The sequence below is a fragment of the Onychomys torridus genome, chromosome 1 (genome assembly GCF_903995425.1).
Source record: "Onychomys torridus chromosome 1, mOncTor1.1, whole genome shotgun sequence".
NCBI lineage: Eukaryota > Metazoa > Chordata > Mammalia > Rodentia > Cricetidae > Onychomys > Onychomys torridus.
The window spans coordinates 178,510,049-178,525,666 of NC_050443.1; the positions used below are offsets into that span (position 1 = coordinate 178,510,049).

The 15,618-nt window shown below is 43.5% G+C and overlaps 1 protein-coding gene across 5 annotated transcripts in view; it reads right to left on the minus strand.

The window, feature by feature from the left end:
• Positions 1-15,618, minus strand: part of Shtn1 (shootin 1) — a 100,778-nt gene that overhangs the window by 25,036 nt on the left and 60,124 nt on the right. For all 5 annotated transcript variants that reach the window (XR_004943668.1, XR_004943669.1, XM_036173907.1 and 2 more), the window contains exons 12-14: positions 11,935-12,017; positions 6,498-6,607; positions 1,435-1,488 (exon numbers count right to left, since the gene is read on the minus strand). Coding sequence is in view for 3 of the 5 variants with exons in the window: in XM_036173907.1 (XP_036029800.1) it covers positions 1,435-1,488; positions 6,498-6,607; positions 11,935-12,017 (247 nt within the window). In the remaining 2 variants the exon portion in view is untranslated. The remainder of the gene's footprint in view (positions 1-1,434; positions 1,489-6,497; positions 6,608-11,934; positions 12,018-15,618) is intronic.

Below are 15,618 nucleotides of genomic sequence, written 5' to 3' on the forward strand. Positions count from 1 at the left end.
CAAATCTATCTACATGAAGTAATATAAAATTATAGTGAATACTATATTGAAAAGTAATATTTAAGCTGTGGATGTAAATCAGTGACTCAGGCACACGCACATGATGATGCTAAATTTATTACACTTGCTGCCATCCACCACTATCTGCCATTGGTATATTTTTTCATAATAAATTATCTCACAAAGATGTTTGATTTTCTTAATAAACCAAATTTTTCATAAGTCAAGCAATGGTTGACTCTTAGACATCAGAACTGCTCTTCTCCCCCTCAAGAGGCCCCAGGAACTTCTTCAACTATAGGAATTAGCATTCGAATAAGAGGTAACAAAAGGGGTTGTCACAGGGGCAGAACCCTGTGCAACAAAATCCTCCCATCATAGGATCCATCGGGTAATAGCTGCTTTTGTTGGTGGTATTCTAATCCTTGATTCTGTAGGTAGGCCACCACTGTTAGCCAGTGATACACCGCTCTTCAGGGCTAATCCCACTCACTTAAAACTAAAGCAAACTAATTAAACCATTCTGTGTGAAGTCTACTGTTTAAAGTCATTCTTGATGAAAATAATGTTGTTTACCATCATTATGTGGCTGTCTACATGTGATGCTTAATTAGCACAGTGACAAACAACGGGAGGGTTATTCCTGCACCTCCTCCCCATGTTTGTTGACTTACTGTGCATAATAACTAGGGTGGGCTAGAATGGGGTCTGAAATAGAGCTCAGCCTGAAGCACTTCCCAACTGCTGGAGAGGGGAGCCAATCGTGATTCCACCAGCCACAGCTCCCACTTGGAAAAGAGTTACAGGGCTAGAGGTGGGCAGGTGCATGCTCGCCAGTAGGCAGGAATTACTTTGAGAGAATGAAATTGGTGACATGAAGACTTTCGTGGAACTGGAAATCTAGATCAGTTGACACAATGCTTGCCTAGTGGGCTTGAAGCCTTTGGATGGATCACCAGCACCTTATAAAATGGGTGCGTAGTGCATGCCTATAACCCCAATACTTGGTAGGCAAAGGCAAGATCATTTCAAGTTCCAAGCCAGCTAGGACTGCATATGAGGAAAAGCAGATAGGAACTGGCTCCTTCCACATGAGGCCATCATAGGCTGGAAGCTTGGATTTACATGTAGGCTCCAGGAATTCCACTCTCCTCCCTCAATGCCAACACTCCTATCTATTACAATTCTGTTATCAGAAACAGGAGCTGGTCCTCACTGGGGCCAGAGACTGGCCCCTCCTGTTGCACTATCAGGACTGGAGTACAAAAATAGCAAATGAGACATTTGACACATGTGCTAGAGGTAGCCATAGGCACAATCCAGTAAACAGCCCAAAGAAATGACCCTAATAATCAGTGGACATAAAACACACCAAAAACAACTATCCATGAAAAGTCAGACTGCTGCCCCAGAACACAAAACACTGATACTTACCAGGATTCCCTTCAGTTCATCCACTGCGCTTTCTGAGCCCTTTAAGGAGTCTGGCTGCAATTCAAAAGCAGAAAAAGAAATTACTGAGTGATTTGGTTTTAAAATATGAAAGATTTTAAAACTGTCTATTAAGTGTATAGGGGTGGGATAGAGAAGGAAAGAAGGGGGAGGGAGAGAACAAACTGCAGGAGATTTTCCTTCTACCCTGTGGGTCCCAGGAATCGAATATGGGTCATCAGGCTTTAACGCTGTTGGGGAACTTTGTGGGGGGGGGGTAGGAGGGTGTATTGTGTTCATTCATGTTTTGTGCACAAGAACATGCACCCACAGGCATAGACACAGTGCTCGGTGTCTTGCTCCCTTGAGACAAGTCTCTCATCAAACGCGCAGCTTGACTTTGGGCAATGCTGGCAGGCAGCAAGCCTCCTTGGGCCTCCCTTTGCGGCCCTCTTTTCCACCCCCAAGGTCTCCAGTGCACACCCCGACCCTGTGACGGTGCCAGGGTTACAGGCATTCACAGCCATGAACCCAGGACCTCATGCTTGTATGGCAACTACCCTTACTGAGCCACCTGCCTGACTCCTATTTCCCCCTTAAGATTTAGGGAGGGGATTAGCCATTTCAATGCTTTCAGTAGCCGCTGAGTGAAAACTTACAAGGTATATTTAAAGCAAAAAGATTCAGGCTACCTCCTTCTAAATATAAAGGTGCCTTGTAAGTATCATCCTATCTACAAAAGAACTTATAAATACTAGATTTTATTTTATTTTTATTCTTAGACAGGGTATAAATGTCTGCCAGCAAGGAGTGAGTGAGAAGACTGTGCCAGCAGAGAACAAGCGCTGGGTAAGAATTCCCACGGCTCTCTCCGTTCCAGAACAGTCAGCTGACAGATGGCCTTTCGAAGTGAGACAACCTCAGGGGGACAAACACCTCAGAAGGACACCGCCTAGGAAGAATGTCAACACCAACACCCCTGGTGCTGGAGCATTAAGCCTGACAACCTGAGCTCAGTTCTGGGCCCCTGTGAAAGAAAAGAACTGACTCCCCCAAGTTGTTCTCTGACACCCCCTACACACCACACACACACACACAACACACACACGTAATAATAAAATTTATTTTTTAAAAATGATCCCATTTCTGTTTTTCAAAATGAGGACAAAATCAGGCTGAGACATTAAACTTTCACAGCCCAGGTTTTCTGAGAAATGAGTTTTCCCTCAGTATCAGACATCAACTCTCTGACACTAATTTCATCCAGGCCAGTTCTACCTACCTGCAGTATCAAGAGATTTGGAAAAGAGGCCAGCAACTAATTATCCTGAAGACAAGCTTCCTCTTTCAGGAAAGCTGACAACTGTGTCTTCTGAACGAATGTCCTGCCTAAAAGCCTACTCAAAAGTGCTGCCATGGGCCTGCATGGTCCTGGCTACTGGGGTCTTCTGAAGTCTGGACCACATACTATCAGATTGTGACATTCTAGGACTTGTGGTCCCAGGGAAGAAGTCTGGACTCTAGTGCACCCTGACCATGTCAGCAGAGGTCACTCAGTGCTATACCCACACAGTCTGCTGGCAGCCAGTGAAAAGCCAGCTGTACACTGATCCTCTCCCTTGTTTTTCAGATTTTGAGCTCACATGAAATAAGGTTCAATTGTTGCAAGAGAAGAAAGCAGGAGGAGGGTGTCCTGAGGCTGAGAGTAGACACGGAACAGGGCTGCTTTAAGATGCTATTTGTTTGGTTTTGTTTGAAATAGGGTCTTACCCAGACTGGCCTCCAACCCACTGCATTCCTCCTACCTGGGCCTCCCAAGTGCTAGGACTGCAGGTGTGAACCTTTATACCCAGCTCAATATTTTCACTTTAAATTAATTTGGTTTTATTATGGTGCTATATTTTCCTCTAGAAATAGTTTGCTCTCATTTATTTTTTTCCATAATAGTTGTGACATAAAAGTCAAAAAAATACTGTCTTTGCAAGGTGGCACCCAGACCCTTCATTTTAAAATGTTTTCACATTTCATGTGGATTGATCCTTACAATAGTCCCCCTGAGTCACACACAGAAGGGCCTGGCTGCAGCTGCAGGATCATTCTACCCAGCTTCCTTCTGTCTTCATCTTCCTTTACTTGGAACCCTGCTTCCAGATCACTGGTTCACATCTCCATGGCATGGTTGGCTGAAACTCCTGGTTGCTTAGCTGTGAATCTGCTCTGTGAGGTGGGTAAGACCATGGCCTACCTTGCCAGGCTGGCTGTCTTGCCTGCTGATGACCAACTGACAACTGTAGAGTCACCTTAGAACTCAGTCATCACACAGGGAGTTCAAGAAGTTAAAGGGGTGTGGCCTTGGGGCTGAGGAGAAGGCTTCAGGTAAACTGCGTGTCATTTGAAAAGAGGTTAGTATGTGCATAGCAGCACTATTTGCAATAGCCAAAACCTGGAAACAACCTGGATGCCCTTCAACTGAAGAATGGATAAATAAAATGTGGTACATATACACAATGGAGTACTACTCAGCTGAGAAAAACAATTACATCATGAGGTTTGCAGGCAAATGGATGGATCTAGAAAAAAATCATCCTGAGTGAGGTAACCCAGACTCAGAAGGACAAACATGGTATGTACTCACTCATAGATGGATACTAGATGTAAAACAAAGGACGACTAGCCAGGGAGGCTACCAAGAAAACAGGACCCTAAGAAAGACACATGGATCCCCCAACAACAGAGAAATGGATGAGATCTACATGAGAAAACTGGCTGTGGGGGGCGGGTAATGAAGGGCAAGGATCAAGGGAGAGAGAGCTTAGGGGATCGGGAGATCAAGAACAGAGAGGGAGAACAAGGAAAGAGAGACCATGATAAATGAAGACCCCATTGGAATAGGAAGAAGCAGAGTACTAGAGAGGTCCCCAGAAATCAACAAAGATATCTCCACAATAGACTACTGGCAATGGTCAAGAGAGTGCCTGAACTGACCTACTCTGGTGATCCTATGGCCAAACACCCTAACTGTGGTGATAGAACTCTCATCCAATGACTGATGGAAGCAGATGCAGAGATCCTCAGCCAGGTCCCAGGTGGAGCTCCGGGAGCAATTGGCAAGAAAGAGGAGGGATTGTATGAGCGAGAATTGTTGAGACCATGATTGGAAAAAGCACAGGGACAAATAGCCAAACTAGTGGAAATACATGAACTATGAACCAATAGCTGAGGAGCCCCCAACTGGATCAGACCCTCTGGATAAGTGAGACAGTTGATTAGCTTAAACTGTTTGGGAGGCACCCAGGCAGTGGGACTGAGACCTGTCCTTAGTGCATGAGCTGGAACATGGGGCTTATGGAGGGATGCTTTGCTCAGCCTGGGTAAAGGGAGGAGGGGACTGGACCTGCCTGGACTGAATCGACCAGGTTGAGCTGAATCCCTAGGGAGTCCTTGCCCTGGAGGAGATGGGAATGGGGAGTGGGCTGGGGGGAGGGCAGGAGGAGGGAGGACAGGGGAATCCGTGGCTGATATGTAAAATCAAATTAAACTAAATTATAAAATAAAAAATAAAAATAAATTAGAGAGAAAAACAAAACAAAAAGAAAAAAGGGAGAAAAAAAAAAGGGAAAAGAGCTTGGTGCAGTGGTGTGTGTTTATAGTCCCAGTCCTGGGAAGGTGGAAATAGGAAAATCCCCGGGGCTCACCAGCCAGCCTGACCTAATCAGCAGACTCCAGATCAGTGAGAGACCCTGTCTCAGAAAAATAAGGCAGGTGGCATCCTGAGGAGAGAGAGACTCCTCAGTTTTCCCTTGCCTCTCCCCACATGCATGAACATGCACACCCACAGATGTGTGTGCATCTGCACAAACATACACGGACACAAAGGTACAGATGTGCATTCATGCACACACGCACTCACTCACAAAAGAGGAGCAATCTTGGAAGGAAACAGAAGCAAGCCACAGAGTATGATGAACAAAGAAGGAATAGAAGTCTGTCCACATCTCATTAGAGTGAGGAAAAAAAGGATTTTTTTTTTCAAGAGAAATCTCAAAAACTATTACTGGGTCTATTTGAACATGATAGACAGCCACAAGGAGGGAGGGAGGCCTGCAGTGGGCTCTCAGCATGGGTCCCTCACTCTGCCACTTAGGAGGTAGCTGCTGGAACGCAGGCAAACCAACTTAGCCTACCTGTTCTATTTGGTCTTAGGTCTCTTCCACTATTACTATGTGGTTCCCCTCTACGCCAGTCCACCAACACACACACACACACACACACACACACACACACACACACACACACACACACACACAAAGACTCAGGGAGGCAAGGGTGCTGTCTCCCTTATCCCCAGTGCCCACAACAGTATTTGACATGAAGCAGATACTCAGAAACTCACAAGAGAACATGGAATAAAAAAAGGAGGTGGGGGATAGCAACTGTTACTTGTCTGGTATGATGACTTTCATCAACGCCCCTCTGGAAGAGATAACAACTCTGGACAATAACATGACACACATTCCAAACCAGTTTAGGCTCACCTACGGTCACAGAGCCCTCTCAAAACAGGCTCATAGGGAAGAGAATGCTTTTTGGACATATTAGTCTTTCAATCCTTGGCAATCAGTCTTGATATAGCATTCATGAAATGCCTAACTTTTACACACACACACACACACACACACACACACACACACACACACACACACAGCAAGAGACTGCAGAGATGGCTCAGCAGTTAAGAGTACTGGATGTTCTTTCAGAGGGAGGATCAGGGTTTGACTTCCAGCACCCATGTGGTAGCTCACAGCCATCTGTGACTCCAACTCCAGTGCTCTGATGCCCTCTTCTGGGCCTCCTTGAATACCAGACATGAACACAATGCACAGGCATACATGCAGGCAAAATACCCACCCACCTATAACCCCTCATTCATTCTCTCTCTCTCTCTCTCTCTCTCTCTCTCTCTCTCTCTCTCTCTCTCTCTCTCTCACACACACACACACACACACACACACACACACACACACACACACGGCAAACAACAGGGTGGAGTACACAGCTGCACACACCTTTGTCTTGGGTCTGGCAGTCTGGTTAACTGGTCTAAGATGAACTCCCTTTTTAATTCTGTCCATCATCTCTTCCACTGCTTGTCTCTTCAGGTCTGTGACTTCCTCAGCTGTGTGAAGAACACAGACAGAAATCATCCTAGGATACAAGAAACAGCTCAGTCCTCTTCCTGGGAACTCGGAGATGTTGTACTGTGTAATTAACAGAAATCATTTTTCAGGCAGTGGCAGAACACCAATAACTCACCAAGGGTAATGGCTAGCTACCCTGTGGAAACTCTTTAAGTAACATATTTTTTTAAGTAAGAAAAATTTCTTATCAGAGCATTTAGAATTATAACAATCAAAGTCAAGTTTGTAGCATGGAAATCAATATCTTCTCACTTATGAGAAACAAAACAGATTTGGTTCATTTGTTAACACAAGAATAAAACTTGGAGACATGGATATCTTCAGGTTTCCTCACCCCCAAGTGTGTGTGTGTGCGTGTGCGTGTCTGTCTGTCTGTCTGTCTGTGGTATATGCCCATGTTTCACTGTCTCTGCGCACACATACAAAGACCATAAGAGCACACTGAGTGTCATACTCTATCACTATCCATGTTACTCCTTTGAGACAGGGCCTTGCACTAACCCTGGGGCTAGGTTGCCTGGTGGCCAGTGAGCCCCAGCAATGTTCCTGTCTCTACCTCCTGGTGCTGGTGTTACAGGCTTTTTAAGTGAGTGCTAGGGATCTGAACTCAGGTCTTCATGCCACATGCTCTTACCCACCGAGCCATCTTTTCAGCCTCCTCCAGGTTTTTCAGAAATGCAACTCTGTATCTTTCCCAAATCATTTTTGCTGCAAAGATGTTTTTTATAAGTTATAACATTCTGTATGTCAAAATGAACAAAAGCCTGTCCAAAGAAGAGATCAAAGAGATGTTCTCTTTTTTTTTTTTTTTTTTTTTTTTTGAGACAGGGCTTCTCTATGTAGCCCTGGCTGTCCTGGAACTCACTCTGTAAACCAGGCTGGTCTAGAATTCAGAGATCCACTGCCTCTGCCTCCTAAGTGCTGGGATTAAAGGCGTGTGCCACTATTGCCTGGCCGAGAGTTGTCCTCTTTATGGGAAAGAGAGTCAAGAGACAAATAGCAAGTAGGCAAACCTATTTTTAATCCCATCTTTTGTGTAGGAATCATGCAGAAAGAAAACATGTAAGCAAACCTTATTTCAAGTCTTTTAAAACTGCCCGTGTTTTAAAAATAACAAACATGCATCCAGCAATAACTGAAAAGAAGCAATTAAATGTGATTACAAATTTTAGCTTTCAGAGTTGGGGTGTGGCTGAGGAGCAAAGTACTTACCTACTATGTACGACAAATTCAAACCACTTGTTGTCCAACTCTGTGTGTGTGTGTGTGTGTGTGTTGCACACATGTGGAGGCCAGAATAGGAGCCAGGTGTCTTCTATCATTCTCTGCCTTACTGACTTGAGATAGGGTCTCTCATTAAACTTTAAGCTTGTCATTTGGTTAGGCCAGCCAGCCAGGATGCTCTTAGAACCTGCCTATCTCTGTCTACAAAATGCTAGGGCTATAGGCATGCAAAACTCTGCTTTATATGGATTTGAACTCAGTTCCTCATGCTTGCGGAGTGAGCGTTCTTTGTTTAGCCACCTCCTTGGCCTATTGTCTGACTTTGCCTTGTTGCATGTTCAGCAACTCCAGGGATAAAAATGAGTTAAACTAAAACCTGTTACTGCTTTTCTTATAGAATTGTTTGACTGAAGATATGGAATCATTTTGGAATGTCTGTCACCATCACATACTTCTATCCTTTATTATTCCTGGTGAACTTGCTTCAGCTGATACAGCAAGGCTAGGTTCCATGGAGACCTAATCTGCATGGTGAATACTCAAGTCTTTTCTGATTGACTTCTGAAGTCTGGGCTTTAGACAGACGTTGTATCTGTACTTTTGAGTAGGGATGTTTAAGCCCCACAAAGGCTGCCTTCTAGATGAAGGAGACCACAGATATCCCTAAACTAGTCAGTGCTAGTTCCAGGCCTAACTCGAGCCTTCCTTCCTGAGAAGACTCCATGTGGCCCCTGTGGAGCCATTCCTCACCTATGGGAACACCAGAATTTAGAAGTTTCCATTATCCTCAACTCTGTAGCACCAACGCCTGCATCACTGCTACATTCACAGTATAATCTGACCTCAAAGAAAAGTCTGTCCTCAGAAGCTATTGAAATGCTAAGAATTAAAACATCTAGCCAGGTGGTGGTGGAGCGCTCAGGAGGCAGAGGCAGGTGCATCTCTTTTGAGCTGGAGGCCAGCCTGGTCTACAGAGTGAGTTCCAGGACATGCTCCAAGGCTACAGAGAAACCCTGTGGGGAGGCAGGTGGAGGTTGTTGTGTCTCCTTGTGGAACATGTCTCAAATCCAAGCATCTTATCTTTTCACAGATATCTTAGTTACTTTTCTCATTGCTGCAACAAAGTATCTGAAAAAGCTACGTAAGGAAGGAAGGGTTTATTTCAGCTCAATACCTGAGTAAAGTCCTTTACTGTGCGGAGTCCAGGCTTCGGGAGTGTGAGCCCAGAGGTCACACTGCAGTCAGGGAGCAGAGGATGGATACCAGCTTTCTCCCTTTTATTCAGTCCAGAGCCCCCACAGTCCTACCCACACTTAGGATAGGTTCTTTCACCTCCACTAACCTCATCCAAAAACTTCTTTGTGGGAATGCCCACAGATTTGTCTCCTGGGAGTTTAGATCTTATTGAGTTGACAGTCAATAGCAACCACCATACAAGGCAATATGGGAAACACATCATCAAAGTTAGAACTCACCAACAAATGAAAACTGGTGGATGCTTTGGGGTGATCAACTGTGCGCCTTTAAACAGCACTTTGGAGGGCGGAGAACTTATTCTGATGGCTCACAAATATCTACAAGGGGGCAGGCACCCTCACTCATTCCCTTGATGTCCAAACATCTACTGTGCATACATAGTGCTTCTCTGACCCTGTTCAAAAGGAGACAGAATGCAGGTCTTGTACATAAGCACCTGGCACAAGATGTGACTTAGTCCTAGGAACTCAGAAACCAGCTTCAAAACACCCCCTTTTTATTTTTATTTTTTGGTTTTGGTTTTGTTTTGTTTTTCAGAAAGGCTGCCATTTTGAGTGAGACTAGGAAGAGCTGCATGGCAAAGGAACACCGCCTACCAACAGATTAGCACTCTGCAAGGAATGACTGCAACCCAATTAAACGCACTACACAAAAACTAATTAAGGCAGACAGATGGAGAATTACGGGCCACACCATTCAAATCTGCTACAGCATCTACCAGCAGGAATTTAAAGTAGTTCCTTATATTTGCTTGCCAGAATCATAGTGATAATTCAGAGAAGTGCCACTATCTGTATTGTGCACAGATTATAAACCAGGCTTTAATTTCTCAGCCTTTTTTCCCCAAATATAAAGGCTTAATTGGTCTTAAGGAAAAGAAATCACTCTGATCAGCTTCCCTACTCAGGCGCAACACAAGGGCTGCACGAAGCTAGCTGCACAGCTTTCTTGTCTCACCGACCTGTTTTTGAAATAGCAAAAAGCAATCTATATGAACTTCTGAACTATTAAGCAGTTCTAATAAACCGGCACGAATCACCTACGGAGCCCTCATGGTATGTTTTGTAATTCTTTCTGCAATCACACAGTTGGTAATTGTCTCACAAAAGCATGTAATCAGGGGACAATGGAAATATGCAGGATGCTGGAGATTAGAGAAAAGGGGCTAATGAAGACAACAGGTCTAATGTTACTGAAAAAAATCAAAGGTTCTTTGAGTTAGTGCTTCAAGGTCAGTCTTGGATCAGAAAGCTACATGTAATTAATTGGGGCTTAAATTTTAAGACCCACTTGGAAAATAAGTTAGATCCCAGGAAAGAGAGAAAGAGAGAGAGACCCAAAGAGAGAGAAAGAGAGAGAGACCCACAGTTGAAATCATCACCTTGTCACTCAATCAAATATCCAGTTATTACCAAAAGAAATGAAATTTCTTTTTACATCCCTATTTTGCTGTATTTTTAAAGAAAGCATTGAAAACTAAGCTACCACATACCATTGTGATGCTAAAAACTACCAAAAGGGCACATTATGTTTGAATAAGTTTAGAACTGACCTACAGGTTATAAAATTAAGGAAATTTCTTGACTATAGTATTGCCTCTTCACAAAAGGGATTATGGGGCTGTAGAGATGGCTGAGTAGGTAAGAACACTTACTATAGAACCATGAGTAGCTGAGTTCAAAGCCTTAGAACCCATGTACTTTTTACCTTTCTCTTCTCCATGAGTAAACTGGGAATGAGGAGGGGCAATAGAGGGGAGGGAATGGGGGATGAGAACATGAGGGAATGGGATGGTGGAGCTAGGGGAGGAATGGAGTGGGAGAGCAATGAATTAATTATCTTGATAGAGGGGTAAGGGGGAAACCTGGTACTAGGGAAATTCCCAGGAATCCACAAGGATAACCCCAGATTAGACTACTAGCAATAATGGTGAGGTGACTAAACCAGCCTACCCTGGTAATCAGATCGGTGACTACCCTAACTGTCATCACAGAGCCTCCATCCAGTAACTGATGGAAGCAGATGCAGAGTTTCACAACCAAGCAACGGGCTGAGCATCGGGAATCCAGTCCAAGAGAGGGAACAGGGATTATATGGGCAAGGGGGTGGGGGAGTCAAGACCATGATGGGGAAATCTACAGAGACAACTGAACCAAGCTCATAGGAACTCACGAACTTTAGATTGACAGCTGTGGAGCCTGCATGGGACAGGACTAGACTCTCTGCATACCGGAGATAGTTGTGTAGCTGGGTCTGTTTGAAGGGCCCCTGGCAGTGTGATCAGGATCCATCCCTGGTGCATGAGCTAGCTTTCTAGATCCCATTATCTATAATCGGACACCTTGCTCACACTTGAGGCAGAGGGGAGGGGCTGGGTCCTGCCTCAACTGAATGTACTAGGCGTAGCTGTCCCCCCATGGAGAACTTACCCTTTTGGAGGAGGGGATGAGGTTAGGCCGAGGGGGGGAATGAGAGGGGGATCTGTGGTTGGTATGTAAAATGAACAGAGAAAAAAATTTTTGAATAAAAAACAAGTCTTTCTCCAAATTTCCTTTGGAATTACTCCCCGATCATGCCCCAAATGACCTGTTCCCAAACAAAAGCATATTTCTTAAAACACTCTCTTGTATTGACAGTGGTGTGTGCACACTTGCTCTCCCCTAGACAGTAAGCTATAGAAAGCCAATGCCCATTATTGAGTTCCTTCTTGTGGTTGTTCTTTACACTTCTCTTCCAACAGTCTGTTCAGGGTCAAATAGCTCAGTTATTGATGAGCTGTCCACCATCACCCACTTAAAGGAAACTGAACAGACATTAGGCTTACCTGTTTCTGGCTGAGCAGCCTTTTCTTTCTTAGCACTACTGCCACTGGGGTGGGATCGTTTCCGGATCATAGACATGAGAGATCTTCGGGAAGAAGAAAAAGATAAAATGAATAGTTGTTTGTTTGTTTGTATAGACCTTGCTGTTCTGGAACCAGGGTGGCTTCAAAGTCACTCAGAAATCCACCTGCCTCTGTCTCCGAGTGCTGGGATTAAAGGTGTATGCCACCACTGCCAGGCTAAAATGGATAGTTCTAAATGGTCAATGATAACCCAACTCTCCTATACTCGCATGATTAGAATTTAAGCAGCCTGATTTCTGCTTTTGTCAATATTACCATCTTCACCAGCTTACAGAAAATGAAAATGCCTCAGTTTCCTGTACAAAATTATCTGATCACTGGAAGGCGGGAATGATGGTCACCATCAATGCACACAGCTTTATAAAAGGAAATAGATGTTTAAAAAATATAGAACTAGTTATCCAAGAAGTACTGGTTACCTATGAAGGACATTCAGACACAAGGAAGGATGAAAGAATCAGGAGTGTGTTTGCATAAAAGAGCAGTATAGACAGGGACTGTGGTTCAGTGGTGGTGTTCTCACTTATTGAGTGTGGGCCTACATTTAATCCCAGAAGAGCAGGATAGATGCCATCAGTAAACATCTGCCTATGAAACAGGAGTATAGAATATCCAGCTGTGCACAGTGTGGGCCAGGTACCTGGGGATAGAGCATATCTGCACTACTGTCTCTCAAGCCTAGGTTTTTAAAAGTACACATAAAATCTAAATTATGACCAACTGGACCACGTTAAAATTTAACAAACCTATGTGCCATTAAAATTCATTATGAAGAGTAAAAGGACAAATTAGCAAATAGATATTCTATGAATGAAATCAAACACAGAATACAGCCTAATTAAAAATGAAAAAAAAAAAAAACACTTGAAAAACCATGAAAGATGATGCCCCAAGTTTCCAGCACACAAACAAAAAGTGCTTGATTTTCTTAATTATTAGGGGAAGATGGTTTTGTTTTAAAGACACATATTGGTTGCTTACCACATTCACACACAAAAAAATTCAAGTCTGAAAATATTGAATATTGGGGCTGAGAATCTCCAGCTGAAGCTGGCAGGTAAATCAACAGTACTACTGTGGGAAACTGTCTGGCATTATCTCATGGAGCCCATGCCAGGATCCAATGACAACTCTACTAGCTATCTTATAGAAATGCAAGCGTGTGTATACCAGATATGAGTACAAGGAATTTCACAGACTCTCTACAGTTTCCCTAGCCTGCAGATACCACAAGCCTCTGCCAGCACCACACTGAATAAGCACACCTTGAGACATGCGTAAGATGAATAGTACTCAGTTTCACCCACCCAGCACAACACAGAGAACCTTCCAGAATAACGTGGACAGAGAAGAACAAGATACAAAGGATATAGGAAAGTTGGTTGTAGAAAGTTTTTAAAAATGGGCCTTATTGGTTTGCAGAATAGCTACGATATGGATTCCCATTCCATAGCACTTAAAAACTTAATATAGGTCTATACATTTCTGTATATAGGGTAGCATTTCCTCATAAAAAGTTTACAAAGGGCCAGTGAGAGGGCTCAGTGGGTGAAAGTACTTGTTTTATAAACAAGTTTGACACCAGAGCCCAAGGCAGGAGGGAAGAACCAACTCCCAATAGTTTTCCTCTGACCTACACACACACACACACACACACACACACACACACACACACACACACACACTTAAAAAAATAAAAGTTTATTCTCCCAAATAAAGAATGTTTTAATTTTTCAGCTTCATTATTAATGCCCTGTGTGACAGGTGCTGACAAATACAGCAGCCGTAAGGTGAACTGAACAGCTGACACCCCAGAGAAAATTGTAGAAATAGCAGTGGGTGGCCACACAGAGGAAGCCCTACCTGCTGTTGGTTTACAGTGCTGGGAATTTAACCCGGGACTTCACACATGCTGGGATCATCTGCCACTGAGCCTCAGCTGAGTGTTTCTTAGTTAGTACATTTTTAGATTTTGTTTAACTTTTTACTTCTATATTTGGCTATATTAATTAATTAATTCTCTTTTGAATTGCCTGTCCTTAAAATTACCAGGCACATTGGGCAATCTCCCCACAGAGCAGAGGTCAAAAGTGTCACAGCCCCCTCCCTCTTTGACAGTCTTGACACTGAACATTAGAGTCCACCTATTTTACTTTCTCTTGTCTTATAAATTCCCCAAGTAGAATTAATTATTTTTTAAAGGTTTTTTTCAAGACAGGGTTTCTCTGTGTAGCTTTGTGCCTTTCCTGGATCTCGCTCTGTAGACCAGGCTGGCCTCAAATTCACAGAGATCCGCCTGGCTCTGCCTCCTGAGTGCTGGGATTAAAGGTGTGCACCACCACTGCCCAGCTAGAATTAAATTATTTTTTAAGTTAGACATTCTAATTTGTACAGACTTTTGATTTTTTTTTTAAAAAATCACATTTTTATCTCTGATGTTAAAGAAATAAAGTGCTGTAAACTTGGTTTTTATTTTTCCATGCCACATATTGGACTCCAAGAGGATTTAATGTCTACTTGCCAGTGCATGCCAGGGTGGGCTGGGAGGTCCTCAGCAGTCAGAGACCTCTCCTCACTTGATACCACACTCTTTAACAACTTCATATCTGGATACACTGAGCGTTATTGTACGCAGGGGTGACAAAACAAGAGATTTATATTGCTCAGGTTATTTACATATATTTGCATGTATGAAATAAGAATACACATTCTTTATTTTCCATCACCTACATGAATAAGAAAAATGTTAGCTTAAAGTTGAAGCCTGGGCTGGAGATGTGGTTCTCAAGGAGTATCCATTACCTTGAAAGAGGACAAACTATCAAGCTAGAACTTAAATGTTGTGAAGATGTGTCACTTGGATTGGTTTAATTAAAAGCTGAATGGCCAATAGCTAGGCAGGATTTTCAGGGCAGAGAGGATGCCGGGAAGAAGAGACAGAAAACAAGCAAGATAAGTAGGAGGAGAGGTAACAGCCATGAGCCACGTGGAAGTACACAGAGTAATAGAAATGTGTTCATTTAAGTTATAAGAACTAGTTAGGAACAAGCCTAAGCTATCAGCTGAGCTTTCATAATTAATAATAAGTCTCAGTGTCATTAATGGGAAACCAATAATCCTAATGAAAAAGGCTGACCACTTATACTATAGTATGGTGATATATTTGTATGTTAATAAATAAAGTTGCCTGGGGGTCAGAGCTAGTAGCAAGCCATACCAGAAGCTGGGCAGTGGTGGTGCACGCCTTTAATCCCAGCGCTTGGGAGGCAGAGCTAGGCGGATCTCTGTGTGTTCAAGGATACAGTCAGCTTGGAGACACATGCCTTTAATCTCAATACCAACTATAGAAGACCTGGAGGTCTGTACAGACAGGCAGTGATGAGGAGGTCATGTGGCTGGGTTTATAACCAATGAGAAGGCAGAACAGAAAGTCAATAAAAGGACAGACACACAGGAAGGGGAAGGACAGCAGTGGCAGTGAAGAGTAACGGTTTTTAGCTCTTAGCTATTGCTCTGACCTCTTGGGCTTTTAACTCTGCAATTGGCTCTGTGTTTCTTATTTCAAAAAGACTGTTACATCTACACTATAGAGAAAATATACAG